The sequence below is a fragment of the Anolis carolinensis genome, unplaced genomic scaffold (assembly GCF_035594765.1).
Source record: "Anolis carolinensis isolate JA03-04 unplaced genomic scaffold, rAnoCar3.1.pri scaffold_11, whole genome shotgun sequence".
Taxonomy (NCBI): domain Eukaryota; kingdom Metazoa; phylum Chordata; class Lepidosauria; order Squamata; family Dactyloidae; genus Anolis; species Anolis carolinensis.
In genome coordinates, this window is record NW_026943822.1 from 21,299,691 (window position 1) to 21,325,935 (window position 26,245).

The 26,245-nt window shown below is 38.7% G+C and overlaps 1 protein-coding gene across 2 annotated transcripts in view; it reads right to left on the reverse strand.

The window, feature by feature from the left end:
- The window catches only part of ccdc33 (coiled-coil domain containing 33), a 137,648-nt gene that overhangs the window by 47,176 nt on the left and 64,227 nt on the right, over positions 1–26,245 (reverse strand). For both annotated transcript variants that reach the window (XM_062963042.1, XM_062963041.1), the window contains exons 6-11: positions 24,327–24,428; positions 22,488–22,579; positions 22,257–22,377; positions 12,173–12,296; positions 9,798–9,931; positions 7,574–7,645 (exon numbers count right to left, since the gene is read on the reverse strand). In XM_062963042.1, coding sequence (XP_062819112.1) covers positions 7,574–7,645; positions 9,798–9,931; positions 12,173–12,296; positions 22,257–22,377; positions 22,488–22,579; positions 24,327–24,428 — 645 coding nt within the window. The remainder of the gene's footprint in view (positions 1–7,573; positions 7,646–9,797; positions 9,932–12,172; positions 12,297–22,256; positions 22,378–22,487; positions 22,580–24,326; positions 24,429–26,245) is intronic.

Below are 26,245 nucleotides of genomic sequence, written 5' to 3' on the forward strand. Positions count from 1 at the left end.
CAAAGTCGAATGATAGCTTGCACTTGATTCAGAAGGGAGAGGAGAGGAGCAGGTACAGTCTAGCCAGGTATGGGCCAACTTGGGCCCTCAAGGTGTTTTGGACTTCAATTCCCACAATTCCTAACATTCCTGAACATGAACACAGAAAGACTGCAAGATAATCCAGGAAAACGAGAGCTTGCTTCTTGACTTGCGCGAAAAGTTGCTTTGACAAAGATTTGTCTCCCAACACACTGTTTTAATACCCTTTGCAAAGCATGAAAGCATTTCTTTGGCCTCTGACCTCCTTCTTGTTTGCTATTCTCACACTCCTTCGAACCTTGAATTCCAAACGGTCAGCTCGATCTAGAGATTCCATTCCATCAAGGTCTACTTGCTCATTAGCGTCAATCTGCTTGCTATCAGACTGAGAACTGTCCTCCTTTTCTGAGTCAATTTGCACCTGGCTAGTTTCAGTATCATCAACACCATTCCCTGCTGTGGGAAAAACTCTCTGTTCCTCATCTTCTACAACAGGGACACTCTGAACCTGAATCCCATAATCCCCATCAGAGTCACTCTGAGGTTCCAGCTGAGTCACAACACCTGGACTTCAAGAGGTTTTATCACGGATTCTTTGAGAACGTCTGATTTGTCTATTTCTCACTCCCTCCATTCTCATGCCTAATCTGGCTTCTCAGAAAAACTCCCCATCCAACGAAGGCCGTTTCTCAAGAAAACTGGAACTTTCACTTTCCCCGTACTGAATGCATTCTTCTCAAAGCAGCAGAAGTGCCGTTCCACAGAAAACATGTTCCTTTGCAAGTTGCAATTGCAAATTTTGTGCGCTGTGTTGCAGCTGTGCATTGTGTAATAACAAAGTTTGTCTTTGCTTTTAATTATCGCATCTCAAGAAGGTGGCACAATTGGGTTGAACCCATGTGCTGGCTGAACTGCTGACCTGAAGGTTGGGTGGCTGACCTGAAGATTGCCGGCTTGAATCCGCAAGATGGGGTGAGCTCCCGTCTGTCAGCTCTAGCTTGTGGGGGCATGAGAGAAGCCTCCCAGCAGGATGGTAACACATCCAGTAACGTCTCCGTAGACGGCCAATCTCTCACACCAGAAGCGACTTGCAGTATGTTCCCAAGTCACTTCTGACACGATAAAAAGAAAACTCAAGTGATGGAGAGTTTATTATATGGTATAGTATGTGGTATAGTATTAGTTAGGCTTATTTTAAGAGTAACTCTCAAGCAACCAGAAATTGCTGAGCTTTGCAAATCTAGAATTCCTCTTGCCACATCCCAGATTCATTTGACAACAATCCCCATCATCCACCAACCAGCCCAACACATCTGGATGGTGCCAGCTTGGGGAGGGCAGTTTTACTGCCATTGTGTATTTTTGCTTAATTTATGGGTTCCCCTCCCTCTCCCATCTCCCACTGTGCACTTAGCAATCTGTCAGCGCCTGTCACTTTAACGCAACCACATCACATGACAGCGTTTAATTCCGCCGTTATCAGCCAAGATCTCCTTTTGTGTCTTTTTTTTAAAAAAAAATAACAAAAAAGCAAGCCATGTTACTTAGATAAAACAGTTGAAAGTGACAGCTAGCAAGGAAAAGAAAGAAAGAGAGGATCACAAGAGCAGTTGTTGCTATTAGGGTGAATTAAGTCTCCCTGAATAGCTTTGAAAAGCTTGGCAGCATCTCCAGGGTGAGGCACACGCCGAGCAAACGCAAATATATGGATTTTTTTTTTGCATGCGCCGCTTTGGGAGAAGGATGCTGCCAATGTAAATGCATTAAGTCAAAGCGGGAATCCGATCGGAGCATTACCGTAATGTCCAGGCATGTGTCATTGGGCAAAAGAGGATCATAAGAAGGAGCTGAAGATAGGCTAAATAAGATAAATACCGTATATACTCGAGTATAAGCCAACCCGAATATAAGCCGAGGCACCTAATTTTACCACAAGAAAACTCGGAAAACATTGACTCCAGTATAAGTCGAGGGTGGTGAATTTCAGAAATAAAAATAGATACCAATAAAATTACATTCATTGAGGCATTGGTAGGTTAAATGTTTTTGAATATGTACATAAAGCTCATATTTAAGATAAGACTGTCCAACTCTAATCAAATCATTATTCTCATCTTCTTCAATGTAAATGTGCTTATGTATCCTTTTAATAATAATAGAGTAAAATAATACATGTAATAATAATAATAATAATAATAATAATAATAATAATAATAATAAATACAGGAAAATAATACATGTAATAATATATAGAGTAAAATAATAAATGCAACAACAATAATAAGATCAGAATGAAATAATAAATGTATTATTATTATTATTATTAATAATAATAAAATAGAGTAAAATAAATGTAATAGTAGCAACAATAATAGAGAAAAATAATAAATGTACCATATATTCTTGAGTATAAGCTGACCCAAATATAAGCCAACCAGGACCCTCACCCCAGTATAAGCCGAGGGGAGCTTTTTCAGCCCTAAAAAAGGGATGAAAAACTAGGCTTATACTTGAGTATATACAGTACATATTCAGCTGCTTTGTCGTCTAGGACTGGATTGACTTCATTTAGATGTCTCACTCATGGTTTGTATTGTTTTGCTGAGCTGTGTCATATATGTTTATATGCACCATAATATCATGATATATTTATTTATTTATTTTTCGAACTTGTATGCCGCCACTCCCCTAGGGCTCAGGGTGGCTTACAAGAACCGGCTAAAATCAACAATTCAAAAACATCTTAAAAACATCTTTAAAACATCTTTAAAAAACATCTTAAAAACATCCTAATACAGTAGAGTCTCACTTATCCAACACTCGCTTATCCAACATTCTGGATTATCCAACGCATTTTTGTACTCAATGTTTCCAATATATCATGATATTTTGGTGCTAAATTCGTAAATACAGTAATTACAACATAACATTACTGTGTATTGAACTAGTTTTTCTGTCAAATTTGTTGTATAACATGATGTTTTGGTGCATAATTTGTAAAATCATAACCTAATTTGATGTTTAATAGGCCTTTCCTTAATGCCTCCTTATTATCCAAGATATTCGCTTATCCAAGCTTCTGCCGGCCCGTTTAGCTTGGATAAGTAAGACTATACTGTATTAATAATAATAATAATAATAATAATAATAATACATTTATTATTTCACTCTGATCTTATTATTATTATTGCATTTATTATTTTACTCTATTTATTATTACAGGTATTATTTTCCTGTATTATTATTATTTATTATTATTATTATTATTATTATTATTATCATTATTATAACATGTATTATTTTACTCTATTATTATTCAAAGGAAACATAAGCACATTTACATTGAAGAAGATGAGAATCATGATTTGATCAGAGTTGGACAGTCTGATCTTAAATTTGAGCTTGATGTAAATATTCAAAAACATTTAACCTACTGATGCCTCAATTAATGTAATTTTAGTAGAGTCTCACTTATCCAAGCTAAACGGGCCGGCAGAACATTGGATAAGCGAATATGTTGAATAATAAGGAGAGATTAAGGAAAAGCCTATTAAACATCAAATTAGGTTATGATTTTACAAATTAAGCACCAAAACATCATGTTATACAACAGATTTGACAGAAAAAGTAGTTCATTACACACTAATGTTATGTTGTAATTACTGTATTTACTAATTTAGCACCAAAATATCATGATACAGTAGAGTCTCACTTATCCAAGCCTCTGGATCATCCAAGCCATTTTTGCAGTCAATGTTTTCAATACATTGTGATATTTTGGTGCTAAATTCGTAAATATAGTAATTACAACATAGCATTACTGCGTATTGAACTACCTTTTCTGTCAAATTTGTTGTATAACATGATGTTTTGGTGCTTAATTTGTAAAATCATAACCTAATTTGGTGTTTAATAGGCTTTTCCTTCATCCCTCCTTATTATCCTAGATATTCACTTATCCAAGCTTCTGCTGGCCCGTTTAGCTTGGATAAGTGAGACTCTACTGTATATTGAAAACACTGACTACAAAAATGGCTTGGATAATCCGGAAGCTTGGATAAGCAAGGCTTGGATAAATGAGACTCTACTGTATTACATGTATTATTTTACTCTATTATTATTAAAAGGATACATAAGGGCATTTACATGGAAGAAGATGAGAATAGTGATTTAATCAGAGTTGGACAGTCTTATCTTAAATTAGAGCTTGATGTAAATATTCAGAAACATTTAACCTACTGATGCCTCAATTAATGTAATTCTATTGGTATATATTTTTTTTTTCTGAAATTTCCCACCCTCGGCTTATACTGGAGTCAATGTTTTCCCAGTTTTTTTGTGGTAAAATTAGGTGCCTCGGCTTATATTCGAGTATATACGGGTAATTCATATTTGATGTCAACTGGGAAGTCAAGGACCTTACAAGGAACCTACAAGAACCTCTGTGGATTTCCGCCCTTTCCTTTCATGGGCATCAAACTGAGTTTCAGAGCGGTCCTAACCATTCCGAATCTGCCTCTCTTTGCGCCGATTCCCTGTTGCTTCGTTCGCTCAAAGAAGGAGAGAAAAAATCTCACAAATGCCATAAGGTTGAAACCGAAATTGCCCGGCCACGCAGCTGGGCACCAACTCCTTTCGATTCCGCCTCCAGCGACACATTCATTCTTTTTCATTGGGAATCACAACCTGTCACTGGATATTTTTCTTCTCCTTCCCTCTCTTGTACATACATTAACGGTGGATGTTGAAGGCAGGCGAAAGGAAGAAAGGGGAAAGGAGGGGGAGGATAGTTCCTAGATCAAAAACAATAATCAGCTAAATGAATTCCGCAGCATTTCCCCGCATGACTAGGAGTGATAATTTAGTGCGCCAGCCAGCTGGAAGGAAAGGGATTAATCCGGCACTTACGGACACCCCCGTGAATAATTCATCACATGCCGGCCCCTCTGGGATGACCCCCGGGGCCATTCCTCCAAAGCACCGCAACAGACAGTCCTGCCCCAGCCGTGGGGGTCTCCGGGGGGGAAAAACCATGGAATTAACCTGCCTGGTTTAAGTTCGGGCCCAAATTAGCTTTGCAAAGCATGAGATGTGTTGTTTCTTACAGCTGCACACCTGGCCTTTGCATACAAGGATCCCCAAAATATTTGCCCCTATTATTATTACTATTATTATTATTATTATTATTATTATTATTTTATAATGACACAGCAAACAAGATAGATATGCTGGATTTCATATCACAAAACCACAAGTCGAACACTTCCCAAGTGTCTAGGACTCTGTGATGTATTTTCGGATGATACGCACAGATCCCAGTAGGGTGGCCTTTTGCAGCAGACAGATTGTAATGTTGTCAATGTCTATTGTTTCCAAATGCCGGCTGAGATATTATTATTATTATTATTATTATTATTATTATTATTATTATTATTATTATTATTATTGTTATTTTATTATGACACAGCAAACTAGATAGATATGCTGGATTTCATTTCACAAAATCACAAGTCGAACACTTCCCAAGTGCCTAGGACTGTGTGATGTATTTTCGGATGATGCGCACAGATCCCAGTAAGGTGGCCTTTTGCAGTTGGCAGATCGTAATTTTGTCAATATCTATTGTTTCCAAATGCTCCCTGAGAGCACCCAGTGTGCCCATCACCACCGGGACCACCTGTACTGCTTTCTGCCAGAGTCTTTGAATTTCAATCTTGAGGTCCTGATATTATTATTATTATTATTATTATTATTATTATTATTATTATTATTTTATTATGACACAGCAAACAAGATAGACATGCTGGATTTCGTATCACAAAATCACAAGTCAAACACTTCCCAAGTGTCTAGGACTGTGTGATGTATTTTCGGATGATGCGTGCAGATCCCAGCAGGGTGGCCTTTTTCAGTTGGCAGATCGTAATTTTGTCAATGTCTATTGTTTCCAAATGCCGGCTGAGATCTTATTATTATTATTATTATTATTATTATTATTATTATTGACACAACAACATTGTATGACACAGCAAACAAGATAGATATGCTGGATTTCGTATCACAAAATCACAAGTCGAACACTTCCCAAGTGTCTAGGACTGTGTGATGTATTTTCGGATGATACGCGCAGATCCCATTATTATTATTATTATTATTATTATTATTATTATTATTATTATTATTATTATTAGCTGTGCCCGGCCACGCATTGCTGTGGTGTCATACTAAGTGGGATTCCTATAATATAATAAATAATAAAACTTTATTTATATACCGCCCTATCTCCCGGATGGGACTCAGGGCGGTTTACAGTCATAAAACAACACAAACATTACATAACAACATAATAACACATTATTAAACAAAGTAAAATAATACAATTATAACAATAAATAACACTTACATGACCAGATCAAGGGGACAGGATTCCTAGGGGAATCCTTTGTTGGGAGGTGTTAGCTGGCCCTGATTGTTTCCTGTCTGGAATTCCCCTGTTTTCAGAGTGTTGTTCTTTATTTACTGTCCCGATTTTAGAGATTATATTGTTCTGTATTATTATACCACAGTAATTATTACAGTAGAATCTCGCTTATCCAACGTAAACAGGCCAGCAGGAGCTTGGATAAGCAAATATGTTGGATAATAAGGAGAAATTAAGGAAAAGCCTATTAAACATCAAATTAAGCACCAAAATATCATGTTATACAACAGAAAAAGTAGTTTAATACACAGTAATGCTATGTAGTAATTACTGTATTTATGAATTTAGCACCAAAATATCACGATATATTGAATACATTGACTCCAAAAATGCGTTGGATAATCCAGAACGATGGATTAGTGAGTGTTGGATAAGTGAGACTACTGTATATATTATATTTATAATCCTATATTATCTGCTTAGAACTTGATTATACTATGAGGCCCCTTCTACACAGCTGTATAAAATCCACACTGAACTGGATTATATGGCAGTGTGGGCTCAAGATAATACTGTGGATTATCTGCCTTGGCATTCTGGGTTATATCGCTGTGTGGAAGAGGCCTAACTGAACCCTGGCTGTCCCTCGGCGCCATTGTGGCCAAGGGGGTTGCTAGGAGATGAAGTGGGTGGGGCCTAAAGGGGGCAGGGCCTACCCTTCTGACCAGCAGTCAGGGTTGAAAACGGCTCTTCCTCGTCATATAAATTGGACTTTATTTTTCTAGGGTTTTTTAATTGAAAGACATAGATTGGGTTGCTATGTGTTTTGTGGCTAAATTTGGTGTGATTTGGTTCAGTGGTTTTGTTTTTTACTCAGTCCTACAAACATACATTACATTTTTATCTAGATAGATGATGATGATGATGATGATTACTATTATTAGGGTGTTGTGTGGTTTCCGGACTCTATGACCATGTCCTAACAGCTAAAACATGGCCATATAGCCCAGAAACCATACAACACTCCAGTGACTCCAGCCGTGAAAGCCTTCAACTATACATTGTTAATATTGTGTTGTCGAAGGCTTTCATGGCTGTGCTGTATATATATTTTGCAATTTTTTTCCTCACCTCTGAATTGATTAACTGGAGGCCGAGCTGGACCGTTGGTATTTCTCCTGATTTGGTTCGTAGATTTGTATCCTGGGGAGGCAGCAGATAGAGAACAAGGTCCATTAACATAGTCAATTCATGCAAAGTTCAGCCACAGACCCATGCTAATTGCTAGTCCTTACTTGAGTAGAGTCGTTAATTCAATTACTTACTTAATGGTAAATCAAATCATATATATATATGGATTCCCAAACTCTAGTCCTCCAAATATTTTGGGCTTCAACTCCCATATGCCTCAGTCACCTTTGCCAATAATTGGGAATTCTGGGAGCTGAAGAAGGCGGGTTTTTCTCCAGTAATAACTTCTCCAAAGTACATTGAGATGTTAAAAGCTGGTCCATCCTTCCTATTGGGAAGGAGACCTATATCATTTATATATTTATTTACTACATTTATATCCCGTCCTTCTCACCCGAAGCAGCTTACAAATTATTTGTACATACAATATTTTATGTTATTAGCATAGCACAACATTAGCATTATATATTATTACTAGCCGTGCCCGGTCACGAGTTGCTGTGGCTTATGGGAATGCTTTGTTGGCCAGGTGGAATAGCAGTGAATAGCCTTGCAGCCTCAAAAGCCTGAACCCTGGCTGTACCCCGGTGCCATTGTGGCCGAGGGGGTTACTAGGAGATGACGTGGGCGGGGCCTAAAAGGGGGCAGGGCCTACCCTTCTGACCAGCAACCAGGATTGAAAACAGCTCTTCCTCGTTCTCTAATTTGGACTTTATTTCCCAGGTTTTTTGTTTGAAAGACATAGATTGGATGACCATGTCTTTTGTGGCCAAATTTGGTGTGATTTGGTTCAGTGGTTTTGTTGTTTACTCGGTCCTACAAACGTACATTACATTTATATATATATAGATACTAGCTTTGCCCGGCCACGCGTTGCTGTGGCTTATGCTTTCAGACTGTTGCTCTTTATTTATTGTCCTGATTTTAGAGATTATATTGTTCTGTATTATTATATCACAGTAATTATTACATATTATATTTATCATCTTATATTATCTGCTTAGAACTGGATTATATGAGGCCCCTTCTTCACAGCTGTATAAAATGCACACTGAAGTGGATTATATGGCAGTGTGGAGTCCAGATAATCCAGTTCAAAGCAGATAATATAAGATTATAAATGGGTAATATAGCTGTGTGGAAGGGCCTTGAGTCTACACTGCCATATAATCCAGTGCAAATTAGATAATCTGTGGAAGAGGCCGAGGCCTAAGTCTGCCTGTCCCCTGGGCTGAGTTGGTTGCTAGGAGACCAAGTGGGCAGAGATTAGTCCTCTAACTGGCAGCAATTGGATAAAAACAATAATTCCTTTTCCTCTAATTAGGACTTTATTTTTCTTTTCTTTTTGTTGTATCAACCTAGAGGCGTGGATAATGAGTTGTGTTGTCAAATTTCGATTTTTTTTTGGGGGGGGGGGCTGTAGTTTTGTTGTTTTGTTGGTCGCCGTGATGCCATCACTCATTTATATATATAGATCGTACTATATCACTATGCTGTATTATTATTAGCAATATTACATGTAATATATAATATACAATAAATATTATTATTGTATTGTATTATTATTAGTATAATATTTCATTACATTATATATTTTTTTTGTGTCAGGAGCAACCAGAGTTGCTTCTGGAGTGTGAGAATTGGCCGTCTGCAAGGACGTTGCCCAGGGGACGCCTGGATGTTTTGATGTTTTTACCATCCTTGTGGGAGGCTTCTCTCATGTCCCCGCATGGAGCTGGAGCTGATAGAGGGAGCTCATCCCCTCTCTCCCCAGGTGGGATTCGAACCTGGCAGCCTTTAAGTCAGCAACCCAACTTTCAAGTCACGAGGCTTTTATCCCCTAGGCCATCGGGGGGCTCCTATTACATTATAATATTATTAATTAATTAGAAATATTACTTCCATTCCTAATATGTCGTTTCAGACATTCAGGGATGGTGCCTGTTGGGACAAAGTATGGTCATGCAACCTAGTGATGACTGTCACAGGTTGAATGATGACTTGATTGTCTTAACACAGCCCTTGTGTTGAATGGCATCACTAAGGTTTGACCCCACTTTAACTGTCACGTTCAATGCTACCCCATCCTGGGAGTTGTAGTTTTGGCCAAGCTATCCTTGCCAAAGAGTGTTGTTGCCTTGACAAACTACAACTCCCTCCGCACCTGGATGGGAAGGCTTTCGACACGGAGGCCACTCCTGCTGCTGTCGGCCACCAGTTTCCGATACACCCGGTTGGTTAAGGGCAGCACCGAGAAACCCAAAGGCTTGGGACTACCTCCCAGCTCTTCTCCAGGTCCTGTTGAGTGGAAAAATGGGACAAATGCTACTAGTTAGTCTCATTATTCAGCACAGCAGGAAAGCAAAGATCAAGGAGAATACGTCATTGTTTTCCCCAACAAATCAACACCGATATGTAGGGATGCTTCGGAAATCGTTCTCGTCCAAACATCACCCTAAGGTTGTTACCGAGGATGCATCTACACTGTAGAAATAATTCTTAGTTTTATGGAATCATAGGAGTTGTAGTTCTGCAGGGTCTTTAGCCACCTCTGCCAAAGAGTGCAAGTCAATCAGTCCAAAGACATCATTTGCTCAGTGGTAAAAAGTGCACAACTGCCAACAGATCCCTAAACTGATAAGACTTCTCAAACACAGGATGAGTTCAATGTTAGATGCATATGAACAAGGCTAGATGCATATAAAAACACTGCAAATTTATGCAAGACAAGTTTCAACCTGGGCCTAATACAGAAGGTTTTCTTATCCTAGTTATCCTCAGAGATAAACTTGGCAGCTGTTGGGAATCTATTGAGTGGTTAGACGCAAAATAACCCACTCTTGGGTTATTTTGAGTCTAACTGCTCAATAGAGACCCAACAAAGGGTTATGGGCCCAGTATGCTGATAGGACATGTTTTGCCATTCTCCAGGCAAAATGTAGCTATTTAGATATTTTTGTTATTTTTACCTTCTTACCTTCCTTAGAAGCTAGCCTAGAGAGCTAGTTAGCTCCAAGAACCTCTTCTATCATATCTACAATGGATTTCTTTTTACCACAATAAGTATTTTGAACCTATAATTGAGACTCTGCAATCCTTTGCCATCCTAAGAAACATATGAGTGAGAACTCGGCGAAAGAGTGCAAGTGCCTCAACAAACATCAGGGAGATAAGGCGGAATACAAATATATTATTATTATTATTATTATTATTATTATTATTATTATTATTATTATTATCATCAAAACCCAGGACTCCATCACATTGAGTCATGGCAGTTCAAATGGTGTCAAACTCCATCCGTTCGGCAGTGTAGATGCACCCAAGATGAAACTAATGGATCTGAAAGCTGGATTAGAGGCAGAATTATATTATTATTATTATTATTATTATTATTATTATTATTATTATTATTATTATTATTATTATGATATTATCAAAACCCAGGATTCCATCACACTGAGTCATGGCAGTTCAAACGGTGTCAAACTCCATCTGTTTTGCAGTGTAGATGCACCCAAGATTAAACTAATGGATCCGAAAACTGGATTAGAGGCAGTATTATTATTATTATTATTATTATTATTATTATTATTATTATATTATCAAAACCCAGGATTCCATCACACTGAGTCATGACAATTCAAATGGTGTCAAACTCCATCTGTTCAGCAGTGTAGATCCACCCAAGATGAAACTAATGGATCCGAAAACTGGATTAGAGGCAGAATTATTATTATTATTATTATTATTATTATTATTATTATTATTGACACAACAACATTGTATGACACAGCAAACAAGATAGATATGCTGAATCTCGTATCACAAAATCACAAGTCGAACACTTCCCAAGTGTCTAGGACTGTGTGATGTATATTATTATTATTATTATTATTATTATTAATTATTGACACAACAACATTGTATGACACAGCAAACAAGATATATATGCTGAATTTCGTATCACTAATTTACAAGTTGAACACTTCCCAATGTCTAGGATTGTGTGATGTATATTATTATTATTATTATTATTATTATTATTAATTATTGGCACAACAACATTGTATGACACAGCAAACAAGATAGATATGCTGAATTTCGTATCACAAAATCACAAGTCGAACACTTCCCAAGTGTCTAGGATTGTGTGATGTATATTATTATTATTATTATTATTATTATTATTAATTATTGGCACAACAACATTGTATGACACAGCAAACAAGATAGATATGCTGAATCTCGTATCACAAAATCACAAGTCGAACACTTCCCAAGTGTCTAGGACTGTATGATGGTTATTATTATTATTATTATTATTATTATTTCATTTCTATCCCACTTTTTCCCCATGGGTGGGATTCAAAGAAGCATAGAATTTGTGTATGATTGCCCCACTAGTGGAAGCATCATCTAAAGGACCTAGAAGATGCCCATGTGGTAATGGTGGCTAACTTCTGTGGATACAAGAGTTGTACTGCTTATGGAAAAAGACACGTATCTCCATGTTATCAGCCAAAGAGAAAGTCCTACGTGACTTGAAGTATTCGATCACCAAGGCGGTGTCATCCGAGAAGGCCGTGGCTCCATCTCTTCCTTGGAACAAGAAGGTCGAGTTCCACGTTGGCTTCTCCGGAGATCCGGCAGCTTTAGAAAGCTGAGCAATGGGAAGAAGGGAAGCACATAAGGTCAGCATATCAATAAACACTTCAATTACTGCATATACTCGCGTATAAGCCTAGTTTTTCAGCCCTTAATTTGTAAAATTTTGATGTTTAATAGGCTTTTTCTTAATCTCTCCTTATTATCCAACATATTCACTTATCCAACATTCTGCCAGCCCGTTTAGCTTGGATAAGTGAGATTCTACTGTATTAGTATAAAAAGGGTAAAGGTTTTCCCCTGGCGTTAAGTCCAGTCGTGACCAACTCGAAAACATGCCAATGTGAGTAGATCAATAGGTACCACTCTGGCGAGAAGGTAACGGCATTCCATGCAGTCATGCTGGCCACATGACCTTGGAGGTGTCTACGGACAACACCGGCTCTTCGGCTTAGCAATGGAGATGAGCACCAACCCCCAGAGTCGGTCACGACTGGACTTAATGTCAGGGGAAACCTTTATCTTTACTATATATTATATAAACATAATTACAGTAGAGTCTCACTTATCCAACACTCGCTTATCCAACATTCTGGATTATCCAACGCATTTTTGTAGTCAATGTTTTCAATACATCGTGAAATTTTGGTGCTAAATTCGTAAATACAGTAATTACTACATAGCATTACTGCATATTGAACTACTTTTTCTGTCAAACTTGTTGTATAACATGATGTTTTGGTGCTTAATTTGTAGAATCATAACCTAATTTGATGTTTAATAGGCTTTTCCTTAATCCCTCCTTATTATCCAACATATCCGCTTATCCAACCTTCTGCCAACCCGTTTATGTTGGATAAGTGAGACTCTACTGTAATAATATAAATATTATTATATTAATAATCAAATCTGTGAAAGTTTAAACCAGGGGTCCTCAAACTTTTAAAGCAGAGGGCCGGTCCATAATCCTTCAGACTGTTGAGGGGCCGAATTATCATTTGGGGGAAAAAACCGAACCAATTCCTATGTACACTGCACATATCTTATATGTAGTGCAAAACAACAATAATAACAATGAAAGAACAACACAATATTTAAAAATGAAAATAATTTTAACTAAAATAAACCTATCAGGATTTCAATAGGAAGTGTGGGCCTGCTTCTGGCCAATGAGATAGTCAGGTTAATTAGGATTGTTGTTGTTGTTGTGTGTCTTCAAGTCATTTCAGACTTTGGGCGAGCCTAAGTCCAAAATTATTTATTTATTCATTTACTACATTTATTTACTACATTTATATCCCACCCTTCTCACCCCGAAGGGAACTCAGAGCAGCTGTATGTACATACAATATATTATATTATTAGCATAGCACAATATTGGCATTATACTATATTGAACTATACCACTATACTGTAATATTATATGTAATATATAACATATAATTAATATTATTATATGATATTATTGTTAGTATTGTATTGTATAAAATGATAATATTATTATCAGTATTATATGTATATACAATATATTATATTATTAAAACGGATATAAAAATATTATATTATAAATGAGGGCGAGGGCCAGGTAAATTACCTTGGAGGGCCGCATCCGGCCCCCGGGCCTTAGTTTGGGGACCCCTGGTTTAAACCCATGAATATGGAGAGCCGAGTGTAATGCTTAAATTGCAGTCTCCAACGTGGCTTTTTCCTCCAAATAATACAATATGCCTACACAATGATTAAGTTCATTTTTGGGGGTTGCAATACCCAGAACTGGCCGTGATGGAAAGATATTTTCGAGGCTCTGAATCCAAACAATAGCCGATGTAACTGAGCTTTGGCTGCGGGAGTGTCGTGCCCCATAACCAAGACTTGGAGAGACAGCCGTGTTTACATTTGGTGTGGATGCCCTTGAATGCCAAGCATGTGTCAGCCTTGGTTTTGCGTCCAAGGCGAATCCGGAGCTCTTGTCTGCAGATATTAATGAGGAATGACAGGCGTAAGGGCCATGCCGAGGTGGCAGAATAATCGAAGGTGATGAGCCAACACATAGCTTCACCCGGGGAACGCTCTTGACCTCTATATCCACAGCAACGGCCTTCAAGGCAACAACCCGAAGTCTCAATCCTTGCAGCTCAACAAAGAAACACAGAAACCGTCTCTCTTCTCCAGTCATTTTGCCAATAATAATAGTAATAAGGGATGGTCGAAATTCACAACATGCAGGGTTGACAATTAGGAGGCAATGAACACCTTTCTCTAAATAAATTGAAACTAAATAAATATTGTGTAGTCGAAGGCTTTCGCGGCCGGAATCACTGGGTTGCTGTGAGTTTTTCAAACTGTATGGCCATGTTCCAGAAGCATTCTCTCCTGACGTTTCGCCCACATCTATGGCAGAAATTGTGAGGTCTGTTGGAAACTAGGCAGGTGAGGTTTACATACCATATATACTCGAGTATAATACTCATGGCGGCTTACAAGTTATATGTACATACAATATATTATATTATTAGTACAGCACAATATAAGCATTATATATTACTATATTGCACTATACCACTATATTGTAATATTATTAGTAATATTACATGTAATATATAATATACAATTTATAATAGTGTATTATTATATTATATTATATTATATTATATTATATTATATTATATATACAGTAGAGTCTCACTTATCCAAGCCTCGCTTATCCAAGCTTCTACAGAAGCTGGGGCTAACATATATTTTATTAAAGGGGCCCCTGATGGCACAGTGTGTTAAAACTCTGAGCTGCTGAACTTGCAAACCAAAAGGTCCCAGGTTCAAAACCCGGGAGCGAAATGAGTGCCCGCTGTTAGCCCCAGCTCCTGCCAACCTAGCAGTTCGAAAACATGCCAATGTGAGTAGATAAATAGGTACCGCTCAGGCGGGAAGGTAACGGCGCTCCATGCAGTCATGCCGGCCACATGACCTTGAAGGTGTCTGTGGACAACGCCGGTTCTTCGGCTTAGAAATAGAGATGAGCACCAACCCCCAAAGTCAGACACAACTGGACTTAACATCGGCGGAAACCTTTACCTTTACCTTTAGGCATATTGTATTATTTGGAGGAAAAAGCCACATTGGAGACTGCAATTTAAGAATTACACTCGGCTCTCCATATTCATGGGTTTTACTTTCACAGATATCATTATTAATATAATAATATGATGTTATAATATAATATAATAAATTATATATTGTGTAATAATACATTATTATATTAATATATTATATTATAATATACAGTAGAGTCTCACTTATCCAAGCTAAACGGGCCGGCAGAAGCTTGCAGAAGCGAATATCTTGGATAATAAGGAGGGATTAAGGAGAAGCCTATTAAACATCAAATTAGGTTATGATTTTACAAATTAAGCACCAAAACATCATTTTATACAACAAATTTGACAGAAATTTGTAGTTCAATACGCAGTAATGTTATGTTGTAATTACTGTATTTACGAATTTAGCACCAAAATATCACGATATATTGAAAACATTGACTACAAAAATGGCTTGGATAATCCAGAGGCTTGGATAAGCGAGGCTTGGATAAGTGAGACTCTACTGTATTAATATTAATATGGATTAGTATTAATATATTAACTATATTATTAATATAGTTAATATATTAACTATATTAAATATATTAACTAATATATTAATATATATTAATACAGATTAATACAGTATTCCTCTGAATCTTTAGGTCTTCCAGCAATGATTATTCATGGATTTGATTGATATGACCTAGTGGTTTCAGACTTCGGATTTCAAAATTCCTGACCAAGGGATTGTCCAGAATAATAATAATGGGACCCTGAAGAAGGAGACAGAAGGCCTGATCCTTGCAGCCCAGGAGCAAGCCATCAGAACAAATGCAATCAAGGCCAAGATCGAAAAATCAGCTGATGACCCAAAGTGCAGACTGTGCAAGGAAACCGATGAAACCATTGATCATATCCTCAGCTGCTGTAAGAAAATTGCACAGACAGACTACAAACAGAGGCACAACTATGTGGCCCAAATGATTCATTGGAACCTATGCCTCAAGTACCACCTCCCAGCAGGAAAGAACTGGTGGGATCACAAACCTGCAAAGGTCTTGGAGAATGAGCACGCAAAGATACTGTGGGACTTCCGAATCCAGACTGACAAAGTTCTGGAACACAACACACCAGACATCACAGTTGTGGAAAAGAACAAGGTTTGGATCATTGATGTTGCCATCCCAGGTGACAGTCGCATTGACGAAAAACAACAGGAAAAACTCAGCCGCTATCAGGACCTCAAGATCGAACTTCAAAGACTCTGGCAGAAACCAGTGCAGGTGGTCCCAGTGGTGATGGGCACACTGGGTGCCGTGCCAAAAGATCTCAGCCGGCATTTGGAAACAATAGACATTGACAAAATTACGATCTGCCAACTGCAAAAGGCCACCTTACTGGGATCTGCACGCATCACCCGAAAATACATCACACAGTCCTCGACACTTGGGAAGTGTTCGACTTGTGATTTTGTGATTCGAAATCCAGCATATCTATCTTGTTTGCTGTGTCATACAACGTCGTTGTGTCAATAATAATAATAATAATAATAATAATAATAATAATAAGGATTCTAGAGTCAACATCTAGCAAAAGTTGACTCTAGAGTTGCCCTTGAGAATGCTTCAATCACTAAAGAGATCTTCTCTTTAGTGTCTCTTTAGTAGTGTTTATTTTTATTTTTTAAATCATGAATCCAGTTAGCTTGGTAATGTCCGGTCTGAAAGCCAACAGCTCTGCAGGAACTTGGTTCGGGTTTTTCCTTGCTTCAGCCATCACTTCTGGATATTCTTAGGGTTTGGACCCGAGGTCTTCTAAATGCAAAGGATATTGTCTAATTTTGAAACATATTCCTTGGCAAACCCAACAATGGTAATACCCGAGAGTCGTGTGCTATGCTGCTTTTACTGATGAGGGATATTTGCATTGCGTCGCCTTTCTCATCTCCTTCAAAGTGCTGTGCTATTCTTGGCAGCAGGAATCAATTTGTAGGTCATTATTCCAACCTGTTTGGTATGAAAAGGATCGTGCATCTTGCAGAGCTGACCTTTTCTCTTTGCTGGTCTCAAGCAAGGCTGCTTTCCTAGTTTACCTCTTTGTCTCAAAATGATCGTGACCAGATCTCACTTTCTGACACAGATATAATTGACATATATTAACAGAGGGAAACCGTACTCCTAATCAGACTACGGGAAGGGCTTTAGCGAAACTACTAGTCTGACCTTACGTCAGAGAATCCATGGAGAGAAAAGATGCCGCGCAAAAATCAGAATTTGCTGAATGCTGGCATGGCTGTGTTAGTCTTTTCACCGAATGGAACGGACAATCTTATGGCATCTTAAAAAGTAATACCCTATACCAGGCATCCTCAGACTTTTAAAGCAGAGGGCCAGTTCACGGTCCCACAGACGGTTGGGAGGCTGCATTGTACTTTGAAGAAATAATGATCAAATTCCTATGTACACAGCGCATATCATATTTGAGTGGAATAGAATGACTTCATTGTCATTGTACAACAAAATTAAGTGCTTTCCCCAGCACACATTAAAAAAACAACACACCCATCCACCACTGCACAGCCCCCAGTGCCACATCACTGCCAAACAATGGTGTTCAATATCGTTACAGCTCTAGGATAAAAGCTGTCTGTTTTATCTGCATATTCCGGGTTAAATGGGTCTTTCAGAATGTTCTGAGCTTTCTTAAGGCTGCAGGTCTTCTAAGGTTCTTTCAAAGAGGGGAGAGGGGAGGATCAAGTTAATTAGGATTGTTCTTCTTGTGGACCTTCAAATAGTTTCAGATTGAAGGTGACCCTAGAACCAAGGTTTGGGGTCAGGGGCTGGGTAACTGACCTCCAAGGGCCTCATCCAGCCCCTGGGCCTTACTTTGGGGACCCCTGACCTATATAGTCATGTATAAGTCTAGAAATCCTAGTCAAAAAAATCAACTCCAAAATCCTAGGTATACTTTTGCTTTTATGATTGTATTTCTTGGGCGTTAAATTTTGCCAATTTTTGTAAGCCGCCCTGAGTCCCCTTGGGTGAGAAGGGCGGGGTATAAATGTTGTAAATAAATAAATAAATAAATAAATAAATATACTGTATATACTCGAGTATAAGCCTAGTTTTTCAGCCCTTTTTTTAAGACTGAAAAAGACCCCCTCGGCTTATACTCGGGTGAGGGTCCTGGTTGGCTTATATTTGGGTCAGCTTATACTCGAGAATATATGGTACATTTATTATTTTTCTCTATTATTATTGGTATTATTACATTTATTATTTTTCTCTATTATTGTTGCTACTATTACATTTATTTTACTCTATTTTATTGTATGACACAACAAACAAGAGAGATATGCTGGATTTCGTATCACAAAATCACAAGTCGAACACTTCCCAAGTATCCCACTTCCACCTACTTGTGATTTTGTGATACAAAATCCAGCACATCTATCTTGTTTGCTGTGTCATAATAAAATAATAATAATAATAATAATAATAATAATAATAATAATAATAATAATAAATTACACAGTCCTAGACACTTGGGAAGTGTTCGACTTGTGATTTTGTGAAACGAAATCCAGCATATCTATCTTGTTTGCTGTGTCATAACAATAATAATAATAATAATAATAATAATAATAATAATAATAATACATCACACAGTCCTAGACACTTGGGAAGTGTTCGACTTGTGATTTTGTGAAACGAAATCCAGCATATCTATCTTGTTTGCTGTGTCATAACAATAATAATAATAATAATAATAATAATAATAATAATAATAATAATAATAATACATCACACAGTCCTAGACACTTGGGAAGTGTTTGACTTGTGATTTTGTGAAACGAAATCCAGCATATCTATCTTGTTTTCTGTGTCATAACAATAATAATAATAATAATAATAATAATAATAATAATAATACATCACACAGTCCTAGACACTTGGGAAGTGTTCGACTTGTGATTTTGTGATACGAAATCCAGCATGTCTATCTTGTTTGCTGTGTCATAATAAAACAATAATAATAATAATAATAATAATAATAATAATAATAATAATAATAATAATAACTTTATTTTTATACCTCTCCCATCTCCCCGAAGGGACTTGGGGCGGCTTACATGGGGCCTTGCCCGAGAAAACAATCAAATATCAAAACATAGCAATAAAACAACTATCCAATAAAAACATCAATTACAGTAAAAACAATAGTTAAAATCGATATAAAACATACAATATTAACACAGGAGACTAATTCATAATAATAATAATAATGACACAGATATAAGCCCCACTGAATGCGACACAGTTATCTCCTAGGATGATATGTTGATTGTTGCAGAGTGGATGTACACTGTAGTACTAATGCAGTTTGACACCACGTAGAATTGCCACGGAATGCTGGGAGTTGTAGTTTTACAAGGTCTTTGTCTTCCTCTGCTGAAAAGTGCTCACCAAACTGCAGCTCCCAGGATTGGTAGTTACATGGGATGGTATTCAGTCTTCAAACCCAGGCAAGATCTTCTGGAGTCCTACCTCCTCTCGAGAGGAAAGAAGACACCATCCAAAATTGATTCTCTTCCATTATGAAGAAATAGCTCTCTTGGGGGAGTGAAATATTAGCCAAGTCCTATAAACGGTGGTTTCTTCTCTGATGCCGCTGATGGCTCTTTGGTGAGGCAGAGTGCCAGCTGGAGCTGGCAAGGAACGCGCCCGAATCTAGTTAGCGTTATGAATGATTTAAGCGAGGCAGCTGGGATGAAAGAATATCTCCCTTTCCTCCAGTGCTCACTCTCTTCCTGTTGGTTTTGTTAAAACCTTCCAGCAAAAGTGGGTTTTTAGGGAACGGTTTCAGCACAGCTTTAATGCTATCAAACACATGGGATGCATGGAAGCTCTAGTATGGGGATTTCCTCCATGGATCTCACAAGGAGGTATTTTAGGCTTGCTTTCGGGTCAACTTGAATGCACACAACGATAATCAAAGCCTCAAAAGCCATAGCCACAAACGTGGAGTGGCAACCGTACAAGTAGTTGGCTACTTCCATCCCATGTGGACCATTACTGGTGATGGGACAATGTCCTTCAGCACTTAGGACAGTTCCATGGATTTGGTCTAGATTTCACTTTGCCCTTTGAAGGCATTGTCAAGGCCATGGAGCTATTTTGGGGTATGATCCATCATCTTGTTTAACTCCTGTAAAACTTAAAATAAAGTATTATTATTATTATTATTGTATTGTATGACACAGCAAACAAGATAGACATGCTGGATTTCGTATCACAAAATCACAAGTCGGACACTTCCCAAGTGTCTAGGACTGTGTGATGTATTATTATTATTATTATTATTATTATTATTATTATTATTATTATTATTTCATTATATTATTATTGTATGACACAGCAAACAAGATAGATATGCTGGATTTCGTATCACAAAATCACAAGTCGGACACTTCCCAAGTGTCTAGGACTGTGTGATGTATTATTATTATTATTATTATTATTATTATTATTTGATTGTATGACACAGCAAGCAAGATAAACATGCTGGATTTCGTATCACAAAATCACAAGTCAAACACTTCCCAAGTGTCTAAGACTGTATTATTATTATTATTATTATTATTATTATTGTATTGTATGACACAGCAAACAAGATAGACATGCTGGATTTCGTATCACAAAATCACAAGTCGGACACTTCCCAAGTGTCTAGGACTGTGTGATGTATTATTATTATTATTATTATTATTATTATTATTATTATTATTATTATTATTGTATGACACAGCAAACAAGATAGACATGCTGGATTTCGTATCACAAAATCACAAGTCAAACACTTCCCAAGTGTCTAGGACTGTGGGATGTATTATTATTATTATTATTATTATTATTATTATTATTATTATTGACACAACGACGTTGTATGACACAGCAAACAAGATAGACATGCTGGATTTCGTATCACAGAATCACAAGTCGAACACTTCCCAAGTGTCTAGGACTGTGTGATGTATTTTCGGATGATGCGTGCAGATCCCAGCAGGGTGGCCTTTTGCAGTTGGCAGATCGTGATTTTGTCAATGTCTATTGTTTCCAAATGCCGGCTGAGATCTTTTGGCACGGCACGCAGTGTGCCCATCACCACCGGGACCACCTGCACTGGTTTCTGCCAGAGTCTTTGAAGTTTAATCTTGAGGTCCTGAGAGCGGCTGAGTTTTTCCTGTTGTTTTTCGTCAATGCGACTGTCACCTGGGATGGCAACATCAATGATCCAAACCTTGTTCTTTTCCACAACTGTGATGTCTGGTGTGTTGTGTTCCAGAACTTTGTCAGTCTGGATTCGGAAGTCCCACAGTATCTTTGCGTGCTCATTTTCCACAACCTTTGCAGGTTTGTGATCCCACCAGTTCTTTACTGCAGGGAGGTGGTACTTGAGGCATAAGTTCCAATGAATCATTTGGGCCACATAGTTGTGCCTCTGTTTGTAGTCTGTCTGTGCAATTTTCTTACAGCAGCTGAGGATATGATCAATAGTTTCGTCAGCTTCCTTGCACAGTCTGCATTTTGGGTCATCAGCTAATTTTTCAATCTTGGCCTTAATTGCATTTGTTCTGATGGCTTGCTCCTGGGCTGCAAGGATCAGGCCTTCTGTCTCCTTCTTCAGGGTCCCATTCGTGAGCCAGAGCCAGGTCTTATCCTTGTCAGCTTTTCCTTCAATTTTGTCAAGGAACTTTCCATGCAATGTTTTGTTGTGCCAGCTGTCAGCTCTAGTTTGTAGTGCGGCTTTCTTGTACTGGTTTTTTGTCTGCTGTGCTTTGAGGAGTTTCTGATTTTTGACTTCAATCAAAGCAGGTTATTATTATTATTATTATTATTATCATCATCATCATCATCATCATCATTATTTGGTACCTGAGGATAGCCGTGATTGTTGACCCGTGGGACGTCGAAATCCTCCATCGTGGGATCTGGGAAGTTGACCACAGTCAACGGAACAGGAGGAGCATCTAACGGCCGAGAATTCATCTCCTTTCTTCAGGAAGGAAATACAGTATAATGTTAGTCCGGTGCATGTATCTATACCTTTACATGTTCAGTGTTGAGTGGAGATCTTGTGCTTTGTTGAAGGTTGTCTATACTCACGCATAAGCTTTGAGGTTGTTCACGATTCTGGCCGTGGCAACGATAGAACCATCCGTTTGTGCCAAAGGCTCGTTGATGCCTTTCAAGAAAACCTGGAAGCAGAGAGAAAATAAGACCTGGTGACACCCCAGAAAGCAATAATTGCATCCACACATGATGATACCCAACATTTGTAAAACTACAACTCTCAGGATTCCATAGCCTTGCGCAACAGCTAAAGTGGTGTCAAACTGCATTAACTCTACCCTAAGTGTAGATCCACCAATTTATTGCCATCTTCTTGGTGTTTGCTTCACGTTAAGAGAACCTGCTGGATGATTTGAATTGCAATGGATATTTTTCTCCGAAAGAGATGGAATCTTGAATGTGTTTTCTTTCAAAATATGACTTCATAATTGTATCCTGATCTGCTTTCCAAGCACGGAAAATATTCACGAAGTCAAAGCTCAGGCAGATAATGAAATCCAGCTCTGCCCATTATTACAGGAGCCGAAGATCAGGTTCGTTTGTATTGGAATTCAGAAAGATCGATTCTTCCAAGCCTCCTTATGCCACCGCCAGCCTGGCTATTGATTCCTTCCTTGGTTTGGCGAAAACAAGGAAAAGAGCTTACAGTGTAATTTCCTTGTTCCTTGGGTTCGAAGCCCGGAGTTTTATTATTTATTATTTATCTTATTTACGGTATTTATATTCCGCCCTTCTCACCCCGAAGGGAAGTCAGAGCGGATCACAATGTACATCTACATGGCAAACATTCAGTGCCATTAGACATACGACATACAGACACAGAGGCAATTTAACATTTTCCAGATTCCGGCTTCAGGAGGGTATGCTCGATTCCAGCCACAGGGGGCGCTGCTGCTTCATCATCCACTGTGACACCGAGTCCTTGATGGAGTACTTCCCCATTCTTTTTCGCACGCTGCTGGGCGTTTTTTTTTTATGGTGTCATAAATTCGATAAATTCGCCTCCCTGCATAAAGCGGTACCTAGATTTCCTACTTGACAGATACAGACACAGAGACAATTTAACATTTTCCAGATTCCGGCTTCAGGAGGGTATGTTCAATTCCGGCCACAGGGGGAGCTGCTGCTTCGTCATTTACTGTGACACCGAGTCCTTAATGGAGTACTTCCTCATTCCTTTTCGCACGCTGCTGGACATTTTTTTATGGCGTCGTAAATTCCATAAATTAGCCTCCCCGCATAAAGCGATACCTAAATTTCCTACTTGACAAATGCAACTTAGGTAAACAACAAGCTAGGCTATTTAACAGTTGGGTGCTCAATCCAACCCGGATTATCTTCGAACTCATAACCTCTCAGTCAGTAGTGATTTATTGTAGCTGGCTACTAACCGGGCCCTTTTAGGTGGCATTTCCTTTGCATGTGTGGCGGGGTTCTCAACGTCCCCTCGAAATCTCCCCAAAATTATTGGATTGTGTAATATGGTTCTACATTGAGAATATAATGCATCATATAGCAGTGTGGATCCATCCTCAATATATACGTAAGAAATGGACAGCGTCCTTAATTTTCTTAGAAAGTGGTTGGCTTGACGTGGAGAAAAGACGGACGGGGGCTTTAATATATCCCCCTCTTCTAAATGATTAATAGAAATTGATATTAAAATGTGGCTTTGTGGGCACATCTGTCGTGCCGCGGCAGGAAAAAAGAAATCTCATGAAATATTTAGCCTTGCAAATGGATGGGCTGAGACCACTGTTCTTGTCAGCTAAACCTATCGGTTTGGGGGCTCAAATGCAGACAATGTTTAGGCCATAATCCATAACATGTTAAGATCTTTTTTTTTGGGACAGAAAAGGGCCGGATCCTTACCTCCAAACCGGTGTAATTCACTCCGCCATATCTCGGGATGAGACTCCCTTTACGGACTATGGAGGCGAAGAGTGTGGTCCCAGTCGGGTCCTTCTTCCGAGGCTGTTTGAGAACAAGAGCCAAAAGATAAACAACACTAAGCGAAAGGCCATAAACCGAGATGCTTTATGTCTGTAAACAGCTCCGCAGTGCAACCTCCAAGCAGCCATAACTAACAATCAAGCTGGAATTGATAATTAAAGCTCATCGCTCTCTAGGGAGCCCTGTCCGGATAGATCGATATCGTCAATCTTGCGCGTTTGGCATTTCGATAGTTTGCAAGGCCAGGGATGCGATCATCCCCAGGATCCTCTTTAATATATAAAATAAAAGAAATATAATGTGGATTTTTGAAGGAAAAGTGCCTAGGATTCAAAGTGATCTGGGTGTCCACTCGCTAAGGTCATATGCATGCCATATAATCCAGATTATCAAAGCAGATGAGCCACATTATCTTCTTAGAAGTGGATTAGATGAGTCCACACTGCCATATAATCCAGTTCATCTGATTTTATATTGCATCGTAGAAGGGGCCTGGGAACCCAAAGGTCATCCAGTCCAACCCCATTCTGCCATGCTGGAAGACACAATCAAAGCACTCTTGATAGATGGCCATGCAGCTTCTGTGTATTGTCGAAGGCTTTCCTGGGTTGCTGTGAGTTGTCCAGGCTGTATGGCCATGTTCTAGAAGCATTCTCTCCTGACATTTTGCCCACATCTATCTGTTTATCCAATAGTTTCGCCCACAGCAGCCAGGCTTTGAAACTACAAGGCCATTCAATGCTAATCAAGGTAGCCAACTGCAACATTCACACTTGTTGTTCTTTATTTATTGTCCTGATTTTTGAGTTTTTAAAATACCGGTAGCCAGATTTTGTTCATTTTCATGTTTTCTGTTGAAATTGTCCACATGCTTGTGGATTGCAATGGCTTCTTTGTGTAAATAAAGAACAACACTCAGAATACAGGGGAATTCCAGACAGGAAACAATCAGGGCCAGTTGACACCTCCCAACAAAGGATTCCCCTAGGGAGGAAGCAGCCAGGCTTTGAAGCTGCAAGGCTGTTCAGTGCAACATTGTAACATTCACACTTGCCTCAAGCATAGAAGAGTTCTTTCTCCCACCCTGGACATTGTTCCACAGATATATAAACCCAACTTGCCTAGTTTCCAACAGACCTCACAACCTTAGAGATGTGGGCGAAATGTCAGGAAGGAATGCTTCTGGAACATGGCCATACAGCCCAGAAAACTCACAGCAGCCCATGCATCTGAAAAGGAGACTCCACTGGACTCAAAGACAATGTGTTCTACTGCCGAACAGCTTTTAGCATCTCGAAGATCGTCCAAATATTCAGGTATATTCATTCTTGGTGGTAGTTTGAACCCATTGCTCCATCGTGTCCTAGTCTCCAGAGTATTTATTTATTTCCATCATTTCTATCCCGCCCTTCTCACCCGAGGGGACTCAGGGCGGCTATCCAGCCCAGGTCAGATTGAACACCCGGCCATTATATAGCCTAGCTCGTTGTTGACCTATGCAGCTTGAAAGACAGTTGCATCTGTCAAGTAGGAAATTTAGGTACCGCTTTATGCGGGGAGGCTGATTTTTCGAATTTACAACACCATAAAAAAAAAACATCCAGCAGCGTGCAAAAAGGAATGAGGAAGTACTCCATCAAGGACTTGGTGTCACAGTGGATGACAAAGCAGCAGCTCCCCTTTGTGGCCGGAATCGAGCATACCTTCTTGAAGCCGGAAGCTGGGAAATGTTAAATTACCTCTGTGTCTCTCTAGATATGTAGAGAAAAGAAGCCAACCCCCTTCTTAATGTGACATCCTTTCCAATATTTGAACATGGCTATTGTTTTGTTTGGGAG